Raw genomic sequence first — 17675 nt, 5'->3', positions numbered from 1 at the left:
ATAGATTTAGCACACATCTTTAATAACCAGCTGATCAACAGGTGCTTTATTGATCCATTGAGGCTGCACATACAGTAGATCTGCTGACCACAGCTGTTATTTAATTCACCACAAATATTTCAGAAACTCAACAAAAACTTCTCCTGCTATGAGCCAAATAAAGATCTGAGTCACTTCCACTCACTCTGGGGTTTTGCCACCATAGCATTCTTCCATCAGCTGGAACTAGACCACCATGACTCAGCAGAAACATAAACACCTCAAACACCAGGAGGGATGCACACAAACAAAAGGGAAGGAGTCATTTTTAATTCATAAGCTCTTGCGATGCAGGAAAACCAGATTTTCCGATATGCTGGGGCCTGGAAGCTCCTCACAGCCAGCTCTAGAGGATCTGCTCTGTCTACCAGGAAATGACAGCCAGGGCAAGACGCAGCAGCCGCCACTGGCACACATCAGACAGGAAGTGGCTACTTAGTCTGGTTAATGTCAGTGGATATTTACTGTCTCTGGGTGGGCTATTGCATCCTGCAGGGCACAGCTGCATTTACCATAGGACAGCTCCATCTTAATGGGCAGCAAACGCATAATGAAGCACGAGTGGTGGAGAAATGGATGCAGTCGTAGTGACAGACAAATCCATTTTCACCCTGGGAATAGTCTCTTCGTAATCTGCTGTACAGTCAAAGCTGTTTGTCTTGTCAGCACAGAAAAACATCTATGTGTTTTGAACCAGAGGGGAGTATAAGTTCTCGATTAGGGCCCTTACAATACATCAGAGGATCCTAAGGAAAATAGACTGGTATCGAACTGTGCCTGTGAATCCTCTCACATTAAATGTAGTGCAAATTGTTCAAAAATCTAAATTAAAACACCACTTTACTTTGAAATGACAGAGGATTCTATAAATTGAGAACAGGATGTGATAATTTTCTGTTGGTTTGTCACTACACCTGCCAGAGTACATTTAGAGTTTGATCCACTGTTAATTAAAAAAAAAAAAAAAGACCAGCACTCTCAAAATTTAATTGGTTCAAGGCAAACCAGTTTCTTTCAGTGATTTTTTACATTAGGATTATTTAAATGTCTGGACTGAGGTGTGATGATCTTTTAACTGTGCCCATACATAGTAAAAAACAGCAGTTTAACATGGAATAGAGAAATGCTGCAGGTTTAGAACAAATTAATGCATAATATACAATGGTATAAATGACAGAGTCTAGTCATCACCAGTGGAAGAAATCAAGGTGCATAAATACAGTGAAATCCCATCTTAACATGCAAACATATTCACATTCACACTGCAGCTCCTCAGGAAACACAACAGGAGGTGGTTGCTAGTGTACGTATGTGTGTTTGTGTGTGTGTTGAGGGGAGGGGGGTGATTTGCAGGCTTAATGTCTAATGTCACAGGAAGCACTGGCAGCCATATTGATCATTTTTCATGACTTGCCTCATTTCACTAAGAGGCCCAACACAACCGCTGGTGGCATTTTCAATTCACTTATGAGTCAGACAGAGAAAGTCAGAGAGAAAGAAATCCAGCTATAGCTAACAGTACACAACGCTGTCATGTAAAGTAAACCTGAAAATAAAACTCTGCAGTTAACATGAATATTACATTTATTTTCAATGCACAAAATCAATAGTGTGAACAGTATAACAATCTGGACAAAGGCATGATTTTCAGTTGTAGTGGAATCATAATGTCAGGCAAAACGACAAACCCGAAACTCTCAACACAAAATCTGTAAGTGGTGATTTAAATAATCTGTATCTGTACACCCTAGACAGTAAGTGAAACAAAAGTCAATCAATGAAGCCATTAATTTGACCGCTTGTTTTTGAATGTCCAAAAGGGATTTTGTCACCCCTACTGGTTGGGGCACTAAACAGCAGCATTGCTTCACGCAATAATCACTTAATCTGATTTAACTTGAGTATTTCAGTGGGATTCTGATGTATAAAATTCCACTCATCTTGGTGATACATTTCATCAACTGCCAGTTTTTATGACACTGACACTGTTTTAAATCAATATGTAACACATGTATGTGTGTGGAAATGCAAAAACATTTTTACACATGACTGAGATGGAAAAGTTGTAATGATAAAAAGAAAATAGTGCAATTGAAAGAGATGTGGATAAATCATGATGTACACAAAGCCTGTGACTAAAACATCCAGGCAACAAAAAACAGTGGCAGATGAAAACATCAGAACTGTGTGGAGCCATGAGGAGAGTCTAACCCTCTTCAAATCAAATCCATAACAAACAGAAGTGTGACAACATGTTTTCAAAGTGGTTTTCCTTTAAGCGTGAAGTTTCACTGGTGCTTTTTGAACTACACCATCTGATTGTGTCTTCTTCTTTTGCAATAGTTTAATGGCACCTAATTGAAGAATTAGTGCCACCAGCAGTTTTCCTCAATGAACCACCTTCTGATATTTCCATAACAGCAGTGGAAAGACAGTTTATTTAGCTGATTTTCAGGAAAAATATTTAAGAGTTTTTTCCTCTAAACTTCTTATCTGTATGATCAATAATTTTTGTGTTGTTTGGTCTTCCACATAAATAAACACTTTTAATACACTTAAATGCATATTGCTATATTTAATCTATTCACCCAATTATTCAAAGCACCTAAGCAATGACACAGGAATCAGATTGTTTTGTTTGTTTTGGGGTTGGTGAGGAGGGTGGAGAATAATGGTTCCAGTGAGTGCCTGCACTGGATTGGTATGAGGATGTGCTGCGTGTAACTGGTGTGCTGGGTTGGTATGAAGACATACTTGGTTTAACTGATGTGCTGGGTTGGTATGAGGGTACACTGGATTTAACGGGTGTGCTAGACAGGTATGAGGACGTACTGGGTTGGACTGATGTGCTGGGTCGGTATGAAGCTGTGCTGCTTTGATAAGCTGATAGGCTGGGTTGGTGTGAGACTGTGGTGCGTTGATGAACTGATGTGATAGGTTGGGCAGTTACTCTGCTGGGTGTGGTAGCTGGTCTCGGTGCAGGTACTGTTGTAGCACTGACATAATCACCGAACGGGTTCAAAGTCTTGTACTGCAGCAGGTACTCAGGGTAGATCTGATGCTTCTCAAATACAACAAAAATAGTTGGGTTTATAACATCATCTACGCAGCTGTCATAGAAGTTTACATCCCCACCGTCCTTGGAAGGAGGACGGCAGTAGCTGGAGGACCCTCTCGTGAAGTTTCCCACCAGCACCCGTGAGACAAACATGGATCTGATATCAGAATCACCAGTGTAGCTGTGGGAGTATTTGGCATCCCGGGCAAAGTAACTACCTGGATTTGGATACAGAAAGAGATTTTAAATTTTTGTAATATTGTAAAAAAAAAAAAAAAAAAAAAAAAAAAAAAAAAAGGTCATTATACGGTATGTGGAAAGACCCGAAAGGATCCACTGCCTATGTCCTAGTGACAACTTTAACACTGGAAGAGAAAGAGTTTCCATTCAGTTTTTGGGTGTACTGTCCCTTTAAATATGTGTTCACTGGGTGTGATGTTAAGATTTTAGGATTGGTTAACATGCTGTCTTGTTCATCCCTTAAGAGTAAATTTTCTTTTTAATTTAATACAATTGTATGTCTTTTGTTATCAAACCAGTAAGTAGCCCAGAATTAATATTTTTTCATCCCACCTTTGCCAAAAGCGGTTCCATGAGTTCCACAGATTCTCCAGTCAAAGTTGGTGAGGCAGATGGCGTCTACGTGTTTAGAGTCGGTGCCGTGGAAAAGCTTTTTTTCTGTCACATTGCACCCAAAATTGTTGGTCTTCATCTGATTCTTCTGCCTTCATTGGGGAATAAAGAAACCAGAAAACATTTAGGAATGTGCTCTAATGTAATGTGAGACTTTGCAAATGTTCCTGTTCAACAGTCACTTTGGCAACAAGTGACTATTACAGGGTAGTGATAAATGCCAAGATAAACTGTACAGACAGATGACAGTAATGTTAGATAAACAGTACCATTTTTCTAGTTTGCTAATGTTCACTAACATTAGCCACCATAAATTTTTAATGGTAAGTTCCCAGAACAAACCCATGAATATCACATACGTACCACTGAAAGACTTCCCAGAGAGCTTTGTTCTGAATCCTCTCGATTTTGATAATGTCAAAGCCTCTCATGGTTTTATAGAAAAGAGCTTCGATCTCCTTAAATTCATCTGAAGAGCGCTGGAGGGAGACACGCTAGAAAACAAATACCATAGAGAAATTATCTTTTTGAGACTAAAAAAATTCCCACAAAAAATCTTTTCATAAAACATTTTCAGGCACACCTACCAGCAACCTAACATAACTGATTATTTGGCCACTTGGAGGCGGTGGAAACAAGTTTATATCAGTGTTGAGCTCAACACTGAGCTCAGCAGTGTTGAGCTCAACACTGATATATCCTTTTAAGTTGATATGGCAAATTTGCGAGCAGCTGCTTATATTAACAATTACTGGGCAACATAATTCATCTGAAGTTGTATTTCTGACCACCTGGAAATATCTGGCTCATTACCTGCTAAATGCTCCACTATGTTTGCCACCTGGCTAGTTGCTAACTATGTCTGTCTGATGTTTGGTGCTGAGCAGGTAGTGTACAGAAGGTTTTTAGAGTTTTTCAGAAGAAAACAGGTGGCTGCTGTGTTCTAACACAATTCTATGGGAGGAGTGAGATTGAACTAAAACAAAACAAGTTGCGGGCTGAAAGGCTTAACCATGAAAACTCCATACAAAGGTCTATAAAGCTGAAGGGCACTGTGACTTTGGTTGCTAATTCTCTGTAGGTTCATCAACCCCTTTCACATTATTACATGATACATACATGTTATAAAAATATCTGGACTGCTGCTGCTGCTTTAAAAATGTTTTTGCCCACAGATGATACAGGTTAGACTGGAACTGCACTATTCTGTGGGTGGATGATGTTGGCCTGGTTTCAGGAATGTCACAGTGACACTGTCTGCCCTTGGTAGATTTTTCAATGTACTTTTCATTCCTCCCACAGAAATTTCTTTCCATTGCTCTCATTTTGGTACCAAAATGGCAGACATGAAAATAATGTACGATAGACCCATCCTTGTGAGATTTTGTCAAAGCTTTTTTTTTATGGCTAATTTAATTGTTGATGCACACTACTATCCAAAAATACAATGTACAACTGAAATAATTGTGGAAACAATTGCTGATGAAAAGTGAAAAATACTTTTCTTGCAAAAACTCAGAAAAGTAATAATGTTTACACTTATCTAGAGGCACATGTGTAGGATTGAACATATGGGAAGTACTTTGAGAAAAGCTGTGCCTAAACTGTGCTTATTAAAAAAAGCAATTTGCATGGAAATGTAAAATCTGTTGAAAACTGTCACATGATAACTTTATAAACAGGGAACTTTTTAACTGTTGTTGTGTGAGGGGCGCAGGGATATTAAGTTGTAATATTTGAATGTAAACTAATAGAAATCAGGCAGTCAGCTGGAGATTTGGAAAGCATTTTACAGTATATGAGCATTATTTTATGTTAAATGTTTTATCAGTATAACATTTATTATTGCTGAGTTTGTATGAACTTTATTGGGACACTACTATTCCTACTACTATACTATTTCTCAACCTGCACTTTATATGGTGAAAAACACACAGAAGTGATTTTGTATTCCTAGATAAAATTCAGACTACTCTAGAAAATAACCAGACAGAAATGTGAATCATAGGAGGAACCTTTAATAATATATTTGATAAATTAGACCAGCATAGTTTGAAACAAACAAACAAAAAATGGGAGTGTACTTAACAACTTCTTTGATTAAAAAATTTACTAAATTGTGATATCTGATTGTTCCCTCCCATCCTGTCTTATTGCACCAAGAGAAAATAAAAAGGGTGACAGAGTATGGAGAATGAAGAAGCTAAGTATTAAGATGCAGAGTTTATTAGATATGTTATGAGAAAACATACTATTTTACTGTTATACATGCCAAGGGAGAACAAAACCAACTCCTGATGTAGTTTAGGGCATGCATTAGTGGAATGGTTATTTCATGCATAGCAAAGAATACAAATGAATTAGACTCTCAAATTAGAGCGGAAAAAAGAGAATCTGCAGTATTAGAAAAGTGCCATAAAAATCTTCACAAGGATTACAAGGGAAACTGTCTGAATTTAGAGATGATTAAAATCAGACTGAATTATTTAATGGCGAAAAAGCCAAGTAAGCAATTAGCAGCTCTTCTGAAACAAATCCAAGCTGAAACAACCATTCTGAAAGACAGGTTGGGGTGAAAATGCAATGATCAGGAATAACAAGATAATTAGCAAAGCATCTAAATTGTTTAATGAAAATCTATAAAATCAAAAACTATATATATATTTTAAATCCAACTTCATTTTTGGCTCTAATAAAATTAAAATAAGTTCTAGATAATAATTAAAAGTTGTTAAGCTCAGACACATCAGATGTTAAATTAAAACAATCAAAACATCTGCATATGTTTCCAACTACAGTATAGTAAAACATGTTAACTTGGAGAGCCTCTTTCAGATTTTAGACGAATAATATTTCATCATTAACATTTAATTAACTTAACTAAACTCATATGTAATAGGTTAGCAAAGACTTGATGCATGTGAATCAAACAATTCATTATAAAGAAAGACATACAAGCAAATACAAGGACATGTTTTAGTATTATACAACAGAGAAGCAAACAAGCATCATATAGTCTGATCAGTGATGCCTGTAGATGCTGAAATAGATTTGATTGCCTTGAATAGCCTTACTTGTTTCACATGGGTGACAAATATTAAATTAATAATTTTATTTCATTACTTAATAATATGAACATTTGGTTGTTGTTTTTTGTGTTGTCCTGTCTATACCCAGTGAAAATCATCAATAAACAGGTTCTATTTTGTTTTCTACTGTTGCAGTCTTTTTTAAAGCATATTCTACCATGTTTCCACTCGCATTTTACTTGCATCATATACTGGATATTCATATTGCATATGCAGGAGTCCAGGAGATATCCAAACTACCACTTCATGGATCATTGCTCATATAACTCCTCAGGACTTGTCATTAAGGTGGACTACATGGAGGAACAGAGGGACAGAACAGTTAATGACTTAATTATAGGAAATATATTTATTCCCTGGGTAGATTTACAAAACAAATTTGGCCTTATGCACTTTCTCGAGTATGTGCAACTCAGAAGTCTTGAGCCATATTTTGATTTACATTCATTTGGGAAAGATTGAGAAACGAATAATAACTGGCAGAAATCTTATTCTGTGCATACACTGGTAAAATCTACAAAACACCACTGGAATCATGGTCTGAGTAGAGGCAATATTAGTTGAGCAAAATTAGAATTTAATGATATCATGGCACAGTAAATGAAGACATGGCTATCAGAGATATGAGAAACTTAAATATATTTCAAGATATAACTCCATATTAAGATTGATGCTGGATTTCTGTTCTTTAACGTTTTATGTGCATCAACTAGGTACCAACGAGATAACAAACAATGAGGTTGAGCTTGTTTGTTTAAGGTATTTGGTCTTTTTTGTGTTCATTTTTTTGTTTGTTTGTTTGTTTGTTTTTAACATTGTGAATTTGAGTTGGTCATCATTGTTAAGATAAGATGTTTTTTTACCATTGGTTTATGTAAATATACATGTATTGAAAAAAAAAAGAAATATGTTTCTTTGGCTGTAGTGTCCCAAACACACACATTCATTTCTTGTTACTACAGGACAGCACATTAATGTACTGCCAAAACAGCAGTTTGTCAGTATTAATTTGTGCTGTATACATTATGATACTAATATCCAGAATGGATAGCTACAGACTGATATGTCTGCATGTCTTATTTGTATGGTAAGGTTGGAAACTTTCTGGTTTCCAGGTTGCTGCCAAAATACACTGCATTGTCTTTTTTGTCAGAAAACCTATCCCAGAAGACAAACAATGAACAACTATGGACACCAAGAAAATGATGATGTGGAGCTTCTAGCAATTACCTGTTGGGCTAGCAGTATGTATATCACATAGCCTCTGAGCCAGAGTATGAATATTTGCTGAAACACTACATGTAAGTTACATTTATGCAGTTTGAAGGCGTGCTGTATTCTCATACCTTGTATCCTGTAGCAGGAATCTGTGTCTTATCCCAGTGGTCTGGTATAGTGCAAAAATTTGGTTGACCCAGAGGCCTTCTGTAGACAAAAAGCAAACATAGCTTGCAGTTAGTTTTATTGAGAGTCCATATGGATGAAACATAACGTATGTAGGATGTTGTACCTCACTCTCTTTGCCAGGACATCCGCTGCAGAGACAAACTGTGGCCGTCTTTTCACAAGTCTTTTAGTGCCATAATGCTTGTTTGTTTGTATCATGTCTGAGATTAAAAAAAGACATCATTATAATATCATCTTAATATTTTATAACTGTAAATCATTTGCATAATCTTTGTTTACCCTGGAAACTGAGTGAGTACGACTGTGAACCAGCTGTGAACTCCACCACATCTTTGTCATTCTCCAGAAACTTCTGCTCCAGTTTAGTGCTGTCCATGTCTGCTGTTTTGTGTCCACCACTCTGGAAAACAAGACAAATAATTCTGTGTTTTCCCAAAACATGTCTGAGTTAGAAGACAACCTATCAGCAGCCATCAATCAAAGAGCTATTTTGTACAAGGCAGGGAAACAAAAGTGGTTTTAAGGAAAAGTTCAACATTTTAGGAAATTCATTCGAATTTTGAATTTGCTTTCTTGCTAACAGTTAGATGAGATGATCGATACCACTCTTGTGTCTTTACACTTAATATGAAGCTAGCTCCAGCAGCTGATTAGCATAGCTTAGCATAAAGAGTGGAGAGAGGGAAACAGCTAGCTAGTGACTGTTTGATGATAACAAATTCCACCTTTCCTTTTATAGGAGCTGTACAATGTTTTCAGTTGGTAGCAAACAGCTAGAAATACATAACACGACAAAAAAAATCTAATTTAGGTCTAACTACCGGGTTAGCACTGGGGCTAACCACCTTGGAATAATGTGTCAGAATTAGAGGTGTTTTCCTGTTCTTCCTTTTCATCTTATCCATCCATAAAACCACAATATGTCATTTTTAGACTTCTCCTTTTGTATAAATTATGTAACAACATACAGGTGTTGGAGGGGTGGATTTTGTTACTGTTGGACAGAGCCAGGCTAGCAGTTTATGCTAAGATAAGTGGCTGCTGGTTCTGGCTTCATATTAACATAATAGCATGAGAGTGGTAATAATATTCTCATTTAATTCTTGGCAAGAAAGCAATTTTCCTCCTTAAATGTTCTTCAATATGCTTGATATGAAATTCATTTTTTGCATGATTTTTAAGTATGGGGACATTTAGTTGAAAATGTATATTGATGATCAAATTCTATTTCATTTGGCAGAAAAATGGGGAATTATGTGAATATGCTGTCTGTCCCAGGAATAAACTCTTTTTTGATTTTGGTGGAAATCTTTGATTTCTATGAGATACTGAATGTATTTTAGACAGAACTACTAAGTTCTGATGCCGTGGTGGAAAAGTCTGATATCTGTAACTTCAAATTATGTTCTTTGGAAGAGTAAACTTGGAGGACCAAGCATTTCTCTGAAAGTTATAAGAACTGATAAACTTATATGCAGGGTACTCTACCAAATGCTGTAAAACTTTTTTTTATTTAACAGTCCAATATGAACATGACAAATTCAAATATATGTAATCTGGCTAAAATCTCCACTGCTGCTAATCTCTTTCCTCAGAGGTGCTGCCCCACAGCCTGTGCACACAGCTCAGCTTTTTTTTTTTTTTTGCATGGATGGAGAACCATAAAGGGATAAGATTAAAACTTTAATAATGAGGTGTATGGAAAGCAGCTTAAGCTACAGAATACAGCAGGAAAGAGGAACTGTCTGCTATAAACACAACAGAATATAGAGAATTGTAGGCGTTATGTAAACACATGTCGCTGTCAGTTCAGCGTGAGTTTAGTAGACCACGAGTGGGAAGGATGAAGTGGGAAGTTCAGTTGTGGTGTGATTTATGTTTTTAAAATCCTGTCCTTTAGAACCTGACACTGCTCCACAGTGCCATGACAACTGTCAAAGTCCACATGGACCAAAGCCAGTGTGGCTCAGATGACTGAGTATTGCATCAGAGGACTAATATCACATTAAAATTTTCACTTTAGAGTAAATCTCTGACAGCCTCAATTCTCTCCGATCATGAGCAAAATTTTTGAGCTTAATTAGAGTTGTCGCCACAGCAGCATTTAGGGTCACGGCATGCCGGCAAAATGTCATAGAAAGAGGTAAAGTCACCATTTTTAGCCCAAATCAGCTGCACTAGCTTTGCTTGGCGAGGCATGTTGTCACTGTGCATGTCTTCACTGAAACTGTTGGCTGCTGCAGCTATTTTTTTCATGTTGCTCCCATTTGCCAACACAATAATACCTATTAGGAATTGTTTCACTTTTTCAACAAGAGATATTTACACAGTTTGTTGGATGTTGTTGGAGAGAAATGACTTGTGGGTCGCCTTAAAATGGTCAAGTAATGGATTAATTGATTGGGATAATGGGACATCCCTACTTCACAATATTTCCATATAGTATTAACTAATATGATGAAAAGCAACAAATACTTTCCAAAACCAATTACCACCACTTTATCACCTTAAATGTTAATATGGCAAACCATCATTAACATTCATTTGGAGTTGTGTTTCTGGTCACCTGATCAATAGAAGTCCAATATTCACACTCTCTTTTTTAGATGTGTCCTGTTTATCTGAGGAAAATATCTAAAACTTTAGCAGCAAATGCTCAACTGTGTTCACTAACTAGCTGCTGACTGTGTCATTTAGTAGGCAGATGGCATATAGTGGATATTTTGGAGTTTTTTTTTGCTGAAGAAAGCTGTCTGCTTTGCTGATGAGAGCTGAGATACTGAACAAAAACAGTTGGCGCAGACCAAAACAATGAGCTACAAGACACTAAAGTGTTCCATATATCAGCTTAAACTGACTGAAAAGGAAGGAAGTCCAATTCCAGTTACTCACAGCTGAAGCATACATGTTCCACTTTCCAAACTCATCCTCCCAGTACCAAAGCCATTCGGTGGTGTGGATGAAGGTTGGCTCGAGCAGAGAGTTAGTGGTAGAGAGTCGCCGTACTTTGTTCTGTCCACAGGTCATTGTATCAAAATGCACAGGTGGGGTACTGCCGCTATAGACAGCAAAAATGGGTAATTAATTCACACAATTCAATTCATGTTAAAAGCAAGTGATTTACTGGGCTACATTTTTGCAGAAACATTAGATCAACATTGAAATTTTCCTTTGCAATTAAAAGGTGTATTGACTTTATTACTTTTTATTTTCATTGACCATGAACTTACACATTAAGTTCAGTTTACCTGTCATGAGGAGTACAACACAGCTTGTAAACAAAGTTGTATAATGTCTTTTGTGTTTCTAATGGGAGCTTTTTAGATTTTCAAATAAATTTAAATTTGGGTTTGAAATTTTTTTTTTTTTTTTAAACAGAAAGCCTGCACTTGAGTTTGAAAGAAGTGGGTATTTAGAAAGCAAAGAGGATTTAATGAAAGATGTTATCCAATTGCATTATGGGAAACATGGGAGTCCCTGTTGGCTTTTGTGAGTACCACCAACTTTATGGAAATACAACACTAAATCACTAGGATACCCCTTTAATTATGGACAGAAGTGATTGGCAGGCCAACCAGAGGATTGGGTTTACTGTGGGCCTAATATTGGAAATGAACTGTTTAAAGCAACATTATGCAAATATTTTACTTCAAAATATCAGCTTCAAAATAATTTTGATGATACACTGACATGTAATGAGGAGAGCAGTGCCTCTTTCATTCTACCTCCATGCCCCAAATGCCTGTCCATGCACTATGTAACTTTGGTGCAGAGGTACAATTTCCCATGAGAAAGGCATAACAAAGCATCTTTGATTGATGTAATCAGGCCCGGCAAGTTCAAGAGTTAGAGGTCATTAAAAACCAGTATTCATCTGTGATAACCAATGTCTGTGGTCAAATAGTCATTTTTGCTTAGGAAAGGTTCCTAAATGAGTGAACTGACCCGGAAATATCTTAGTGGCAGCCTTGATAAGGGCTGCCACTAGTGAAACTGTTAATGAAAAGAGCTTTAGTGTTTCCTATCTCATCTCCTTTAGCATAGGATACACTGGACCTTCCTTTATGAAAGGAGAGAATGCTGTTCCACAGTTCCTCCCCGATTTTCTCTGCTTAATGAATGTATAAAAAGGTCAAAGTGCCCATGACAGGAAACTATATATTTCCATCTGAATTTAAGTTACTCTGGACCTGCTGCACAATTCCTTTATTCCGTTATTTTAATGGCTCAACTTTCTTAACTTGTATATTCCTTTAATGTTATTATATCATTAGTGTTAAACAGGAAACCTTATTGAATTGTAGCCTACAGCACTGAGTCTGTCACTGTACATCTCCCATGTGTTATAAATAAAGTTAGTTTAAAAAAGACTAGTGTAAACACAGTCGGATTCTCTAAATACTGTAATTCTCTTTGCCTAATTCCTTCTCAGTTCTCCTTCACGTCTTTCCTTGACCTTATGACGTTTTATAGAATTAATTACCACTCATAACTGCAGAGGACGCGGTTACTCATGCAAAAGTTACACTGTGTTGCTTTAAGGATTTTATTAACTCAGTCATCTCAAGGTGTAAACTTAAAGAACTACAGTTCCATTAAATGTCCATTGAGATTACCTGTATGTGTTTTTGGGGTCACAGTAGTCCTTCTCAATCGCCTCATTCTCAGGGAGGGGGGTCCACTGATCACCCTCTTTGACCTCCCACCTGTACGGCATCTTGTCATGAGCTTTATAACACTTATCTGAGGACACATTGGTCATAAAAACAATATCAGTGACACCTGATCAAACTGATGAGATGACCACATTCAAGTGCCCAAAATAAGTGTAGTTATTACTGTTTTGTGTGACGATCTTATGATTTATCACTGAATACTCACCTTCGTGTTTACAGTGTCCTTTGATGAAGTACATGCATATCTCAGTTTTATCTAAAGGAAACAACCAGAAACAAAAAGTACACTATGAAATTTTGTTTTGTTCTTTTACACCTTACACTGTTCTTTTAGACATTAAAGCTTTTGCAGCTGGCATAGTTTACCTCTAACGGGCCTTTGTCTTTTGTTCGGTCCATTTTCGTTGTCTGTGTTTTTGTCGTATGCAAAATAAGTTAAGTCACTAGTGGAACGGGTCTTGTGGAGCTGTTGAGGGTTGCTCCTGTTGCCCCTGTTGCCCCGGCTACCACCTCTTCCTCTGATGGCTGCTGAGGTTTTATTCAGCTTCTGCCTTTGTTTTCTGTTCTGCCCATCATCGCTGCTCGCATCAGTGTCATTGGCAGCAGCAGAGATGTCACTGGTGGAAGAGTTTAGGTCTTGATTTTGACTGTTGTCTTGGCTTAGTCCGTCTTCGGTGTACAGATCTAAGCCCTCAATGTCAACAAGGATGTCACTAGTGGAACAGGTTCGCTGACTTGGTTGAAGGTTGCCCAGGTTTCCCCTGTTGCCCCTGTTTCCCCTGTTGCCCCTGTTGCCCCTGTTGCCCCTGTTTCCCCTGTTTCCCCTGTTGCAACCACCTCTCCCTCTGTACAATGGTGTTTGTGTAAAATTCAGACCATCGCTACTGCTTGCATCAGTAAAATTGGCAGCAGCAAAGACACCACTGGTAGAAGAGCTTAGATGTGGTGGTTGACGGCTGCCCTTGTTGCCTCTATCACCCCTGTTGAGCCTTAAAGCCTCTTTATTTGTGTAAATAGATTTCAAGGAGCGAAAGAGACTGTCAGGCACGCCTTTATCCTGCAGGCTTTTCAATGGCTGTGGAGCATTAAAATGATGAGTCCTGGGACAGCTGCAATCACCGTTCAGGTACCTCTCGCAGATGTGCAGTCTCTTGCAACCATCTCCTTCCGTACACCGGCCAAACACACCATCACCATTGTTGTAATCATAACATATCTGACAGAGGGATGATAAGACAAGGAAAAACGGTTATAAAATAGTAAATCACTGGTAACAATGATGAAGTATAAAACATTATATTATATTAACCGAGTATATCTAAGGTCAGGTATTGATACTCTAAAAACTCTAGGGTCTCCACCAATCATATTGGAGGATCTATGTACCCATGCAGACTCTAAGGTGACCATTTTTAAATGACTGTTCAAACTAGGTTGTCAGACTTACAGGAGGCAGTAGTGTGTTGTCGCTCTGCAGCAGCAGAGTGCACAGCTCTGCCCTGCTCAGACTCTCCAGTTCATGTTCTCTCAGTACCCTTTCATTGTGGTCAGAGTTCAGCTCATGGGAGAAGTTGCATCCTCTCCTGTTATTGAAAAAAACAACACATATTGCTCAGTCAAACATTTGTTAGTAAATGTTAGCTCAGGCAAAGGCAATATTTCTGCACAACATTTTATGAAAACAGTACATTCAAATAAACTTAAAGGATATGAAATTGAATAAGTCTGAAGGGTTAAAATGTAGCCATGTGCTGGTGGTGAGTCTGACAGGTATACAGTTCGAATAGAATTACTGTTTAATCATGTTTAAACAAATATGAGTTGTAAAGTCAACTAAAAGAGGTATTAGACATGTTTAAGTGTATTTATAATCGTGACTCATGCAAAACGTATCAACACTAATAGCCTGATAGGGCTGAAGGTCACCATTGCATCAGAACTGTGGCTTAGAAGATATCCTACTTGCCTTCACTGTCTGATTCACTGTAGAATGGAGTTTATACGAAATTTCAAAAGTAGGAAAAATATCGCGGATTTTATTTTACAATGTATAAAATGTTGGAAGAAGTCCAGGTTTGATGCAACATTATGCAACAATTTTACCTTAAAATAAAAACACAACTATTTTGATGGTACACTGACTTGTAATAGGGAGAATGGTGCCCCTGTAACAGACTTCAGTTGTTCGAGGTGTTAAATTACCCAGCAAAACTTCACTATGAATGTCAACTTCCAGTGAAATATCCGGCTTTCCCAACATTACTTGAACGCACCGCATGTGTCAAGGCCTTTAAACCAGGTAGTCATCAACTGTAATCAAATTTAACTGCAACGTAGAGACACACCTATAACTATGACCTCATTCTTCATTACGCAGTTTTAAGCACACATAGAAAGTGATAATTTGAATTTTTGTGATAAATGTTCCTTTAAAAACAATTCAGATATCTCTAGAAGAGCCACAGGCCTCTCAAACCGCAGTTCAGCACCAACAACCGCGAGTTTGAGACTAACCATGACTCCCCTTACTTTAAGCAAACATATTTACCTCAACCGAGTGAAGTGACAAGATCCGCTGAAGAGGAAGTTTTTACACAGGTGTAGACCCCTGCATGTTCCCTGACAGTCTTTAGCTCTGCACAGTCTCAGTTTGGTCCAGGCCACTACCTTGGGCTGCCCCTTCGGACAACACACAACGAATTTCTCTCGGTTACAAATGATCTCCGACACGGTCGCGGAATCTAGATTAGACACCAAATCGACGGTGTTAACTGCTCCTTCACTGGCGCAAATAAACTTCAATATTTCTGATTCCATTATTTTTAACGCTCTTCCTGTGTTTCCCTTCACCGCATGGAAGACAGCAGCTGATAAGTGACCAGTGGACTTGGGAGAGAAAGGAAGACGGAAAGCTCGGTATCATTTCTGATGATTAGAAACCGAAACTTAACTGTATTTAGCTGGATTGATGCTGTAACGCTGCCATTCACCGCTTGGGGGCATCACCGTGTTACAGTCATTGGTTATATGACCTCATACCAAGCTGTTTTTCATATGAGGACAGAGGAAATTTCCCCTCTGCTTTATAGTTGACACGGTGGGATTTTTTAAAAACAGATATTCTAAATACGTCCTACTTAAAGACATGTTTAAAATGGCAATTCTCTGTAAAGCCATTAAGTACAGGCAAATATATAATCAAATCAAATTTTATTGTTATAGGAACACTTTTTATTGGAAAGTCAGTAGAAACTGATTAAAGTATCATACTTGGGAAATAATTAAGCATAAATAATGTGGTTTCATTCCCTCCTTTCACTTTTCTCTCAAAGTGCCTGATTCCTATGTTTTTACAGTAGGTGTGTAAGATTCCATTCATCACTTTTTAAATCTGATTACTGTAATCCCATTAATGCAATCAGTCAATCCCACCAGCTAAATAAACCTGCCTACTTCAAAGACAGAACAGTTCCTGCCTACAGTTTATCAAGCTTTAGTGAAAACACTACATTTAATTCCTATTCCTATTCCAGCTGCATATATATATATATATATATATATATATATATATATATATATATATGTACTTTTTATTTTCAAGCTCAAAAATACACAATAACTTATACAAATACTTACATGTTACTCTAAATGGAGCACTGCATATTAAAAATGGGCCTGTAGTTTTTGACAGGACATTGACTAGCTCTAATTAAATTTTGTAAATAAATAAATAAAATAACATAAAACATGCTAGTACAATTATTTACCAGTCCTCAGTCCCCCAAAGCATCAGGATAAATTTATCATCCCTAAGCTTCACTCATCTGCATTTGCTCATTAACTTGGAGCACATTTCCCATCAGCCTCATTGCTTCCTGTCCCCCTCCCTCTCCTTAAGGAGAATATACATGTTGGAAGTGATTTTTCCATAATTCTTTTCGCCTTTCACTCCTTCCACCATCTGCTGCCACCAGAAACCCTGAAGCTTTAGGTTTCATTGCCTTGGAAGAGCAGTATTCTTTCTCTTCCTGTTTTGTGTTGTAAAGAAAGATTCACAGTCAATTCTGATATGGAGGCCAGCCAGTTAGGTATGACTTCATGGGGCATTCTCATGGTCCAGCAATCTAAGGTGTTCAGTTTGAGTCCAGTAACCTTCGTCATCTGTCTGATGCTTCCATATGGCATGAGGAGTCACTATAAAGTCTGATGCTATGGCCTTCACTATTACCAGATCTAAGAACAATTGAACACCCATGGGAGACTTTGGATCAACACATTAGACAGCGTTCACTGCTGCCATTAGCAAAACACCACAAGTGGAATATCTGTTGGAAGATTGGTGATCATCAATGTATAAGGAAAATTAAAGCTGTTCTGGAGGCATGTGTTGATCCAAACACTGCATTGTTTTCACCTCCACCAAGGAGGTTATTTTTTCACCTGTGTCTGTTTATTTGTCAGCAGGATTACACAAAAATGACTGAACCAATTTGCACCAACCTTGGTGGAGGGAATGGGCATGGACCAGGGAAGAACCCTTTAAATTTTGGGGCTAATTTACTGTAAACTGACACTGGCGGAGTTCTGTGCTCTCTCAGTGCCTTTCTATTTTTCACTTTCATTTGTCACCCACCTGTATGCTAGGTTAGTTAATACTGCTTGAGCCAGTTAAGTTTCAATGGAGATGAGTTTGTGCAAAGGGCTAACTGTGCATCAAGTCAATTTAAAGCAGTATTAATCTTTTTTTTGGGCCAATCCAGGAACAAGTTGTAA

The 17675-nt window shown here is 37.7% G+C and overlaps 1 protein-coding gene across 1 annotated transcript; it reads right to left on the bottom strand.

Annotated features, from left to right (window-relative positions):
• Window position 1: 1 nt before the first annotated feature.
• On the bottom strand, window positions 2-15839 carry si:ch73-252i11.1 (uncharacterized protein LOC553517 homolog). Its single transcript, XM_018702863.2, has 12 exons — window positions 15451-15839; window positions 14350-14485; window positions 13269-14118; window positions 13108-13158; window positions 12843-12969; window positions 11119-11284; window positions 8506-8626; window positions 8330-8426; window positions 8166-8244; window positions 4094-4224; window positions 3671-3822; window positions 2-3315 (listed from the first exon to the last, which is right to left on the bottom strand). Exons 1-12 carry the CDS (start codon window positions 15717-15719, stop codon window positions 2645-2647), a joined length of 2850 nt encoding a protein of 949 aa, XP_018558379.1. The 5' UTR covers window positions 15720-15839; the 3' UTR covers window positions 2-2644.
• Between the last annotated feature and the right edge of the window lie 1836 nt (window positions 15840-17675).

This window comes from Lates calcarifer, linkage group LG18 (assembly GCF_001640805.2).
Source record: "Lates calcarifer isolate ASB-BC8 linkage group LG18, TLL_Latcal_v3, whole genome shotgun sequence".
In the NCBI taxonomy this organism is placed as follows: Eukaryota; Metazoa; Chordata; class Actinopteri; family Centropomidae; genus Lates; species Lates calcarifer.
Note: the sequence above shows the minus strand (reverse complement) of the source record. Positions and strands in the feature narration are given on the sequence as shown.

Bases quoted from the DNA above. Each gene is read 5' to 3' on its own strand.
- si:ch73-252i11.1 (XM_018702863.2), bottom strand. From the start codon at position 15,719: ATGGAATCAGAAATATTGAAGTTTATTTGCGCCAGTGAAGGAGCAGTT. The intron at 11,285-12,842 runs GTAATCTCAATG...TGCTGTCTATAG, and splicing joins GACCCCAAAAACACATACAG to CGGCAGTACCCCACCTGTGC. The intron at 3,823-4,093 runs GTACGTATGTGA...TCCCCAATGAAG, and splicing joins CTCTGGGAAGTCTTTCAGTG to GCAGAAGAATCAGATGAAGA.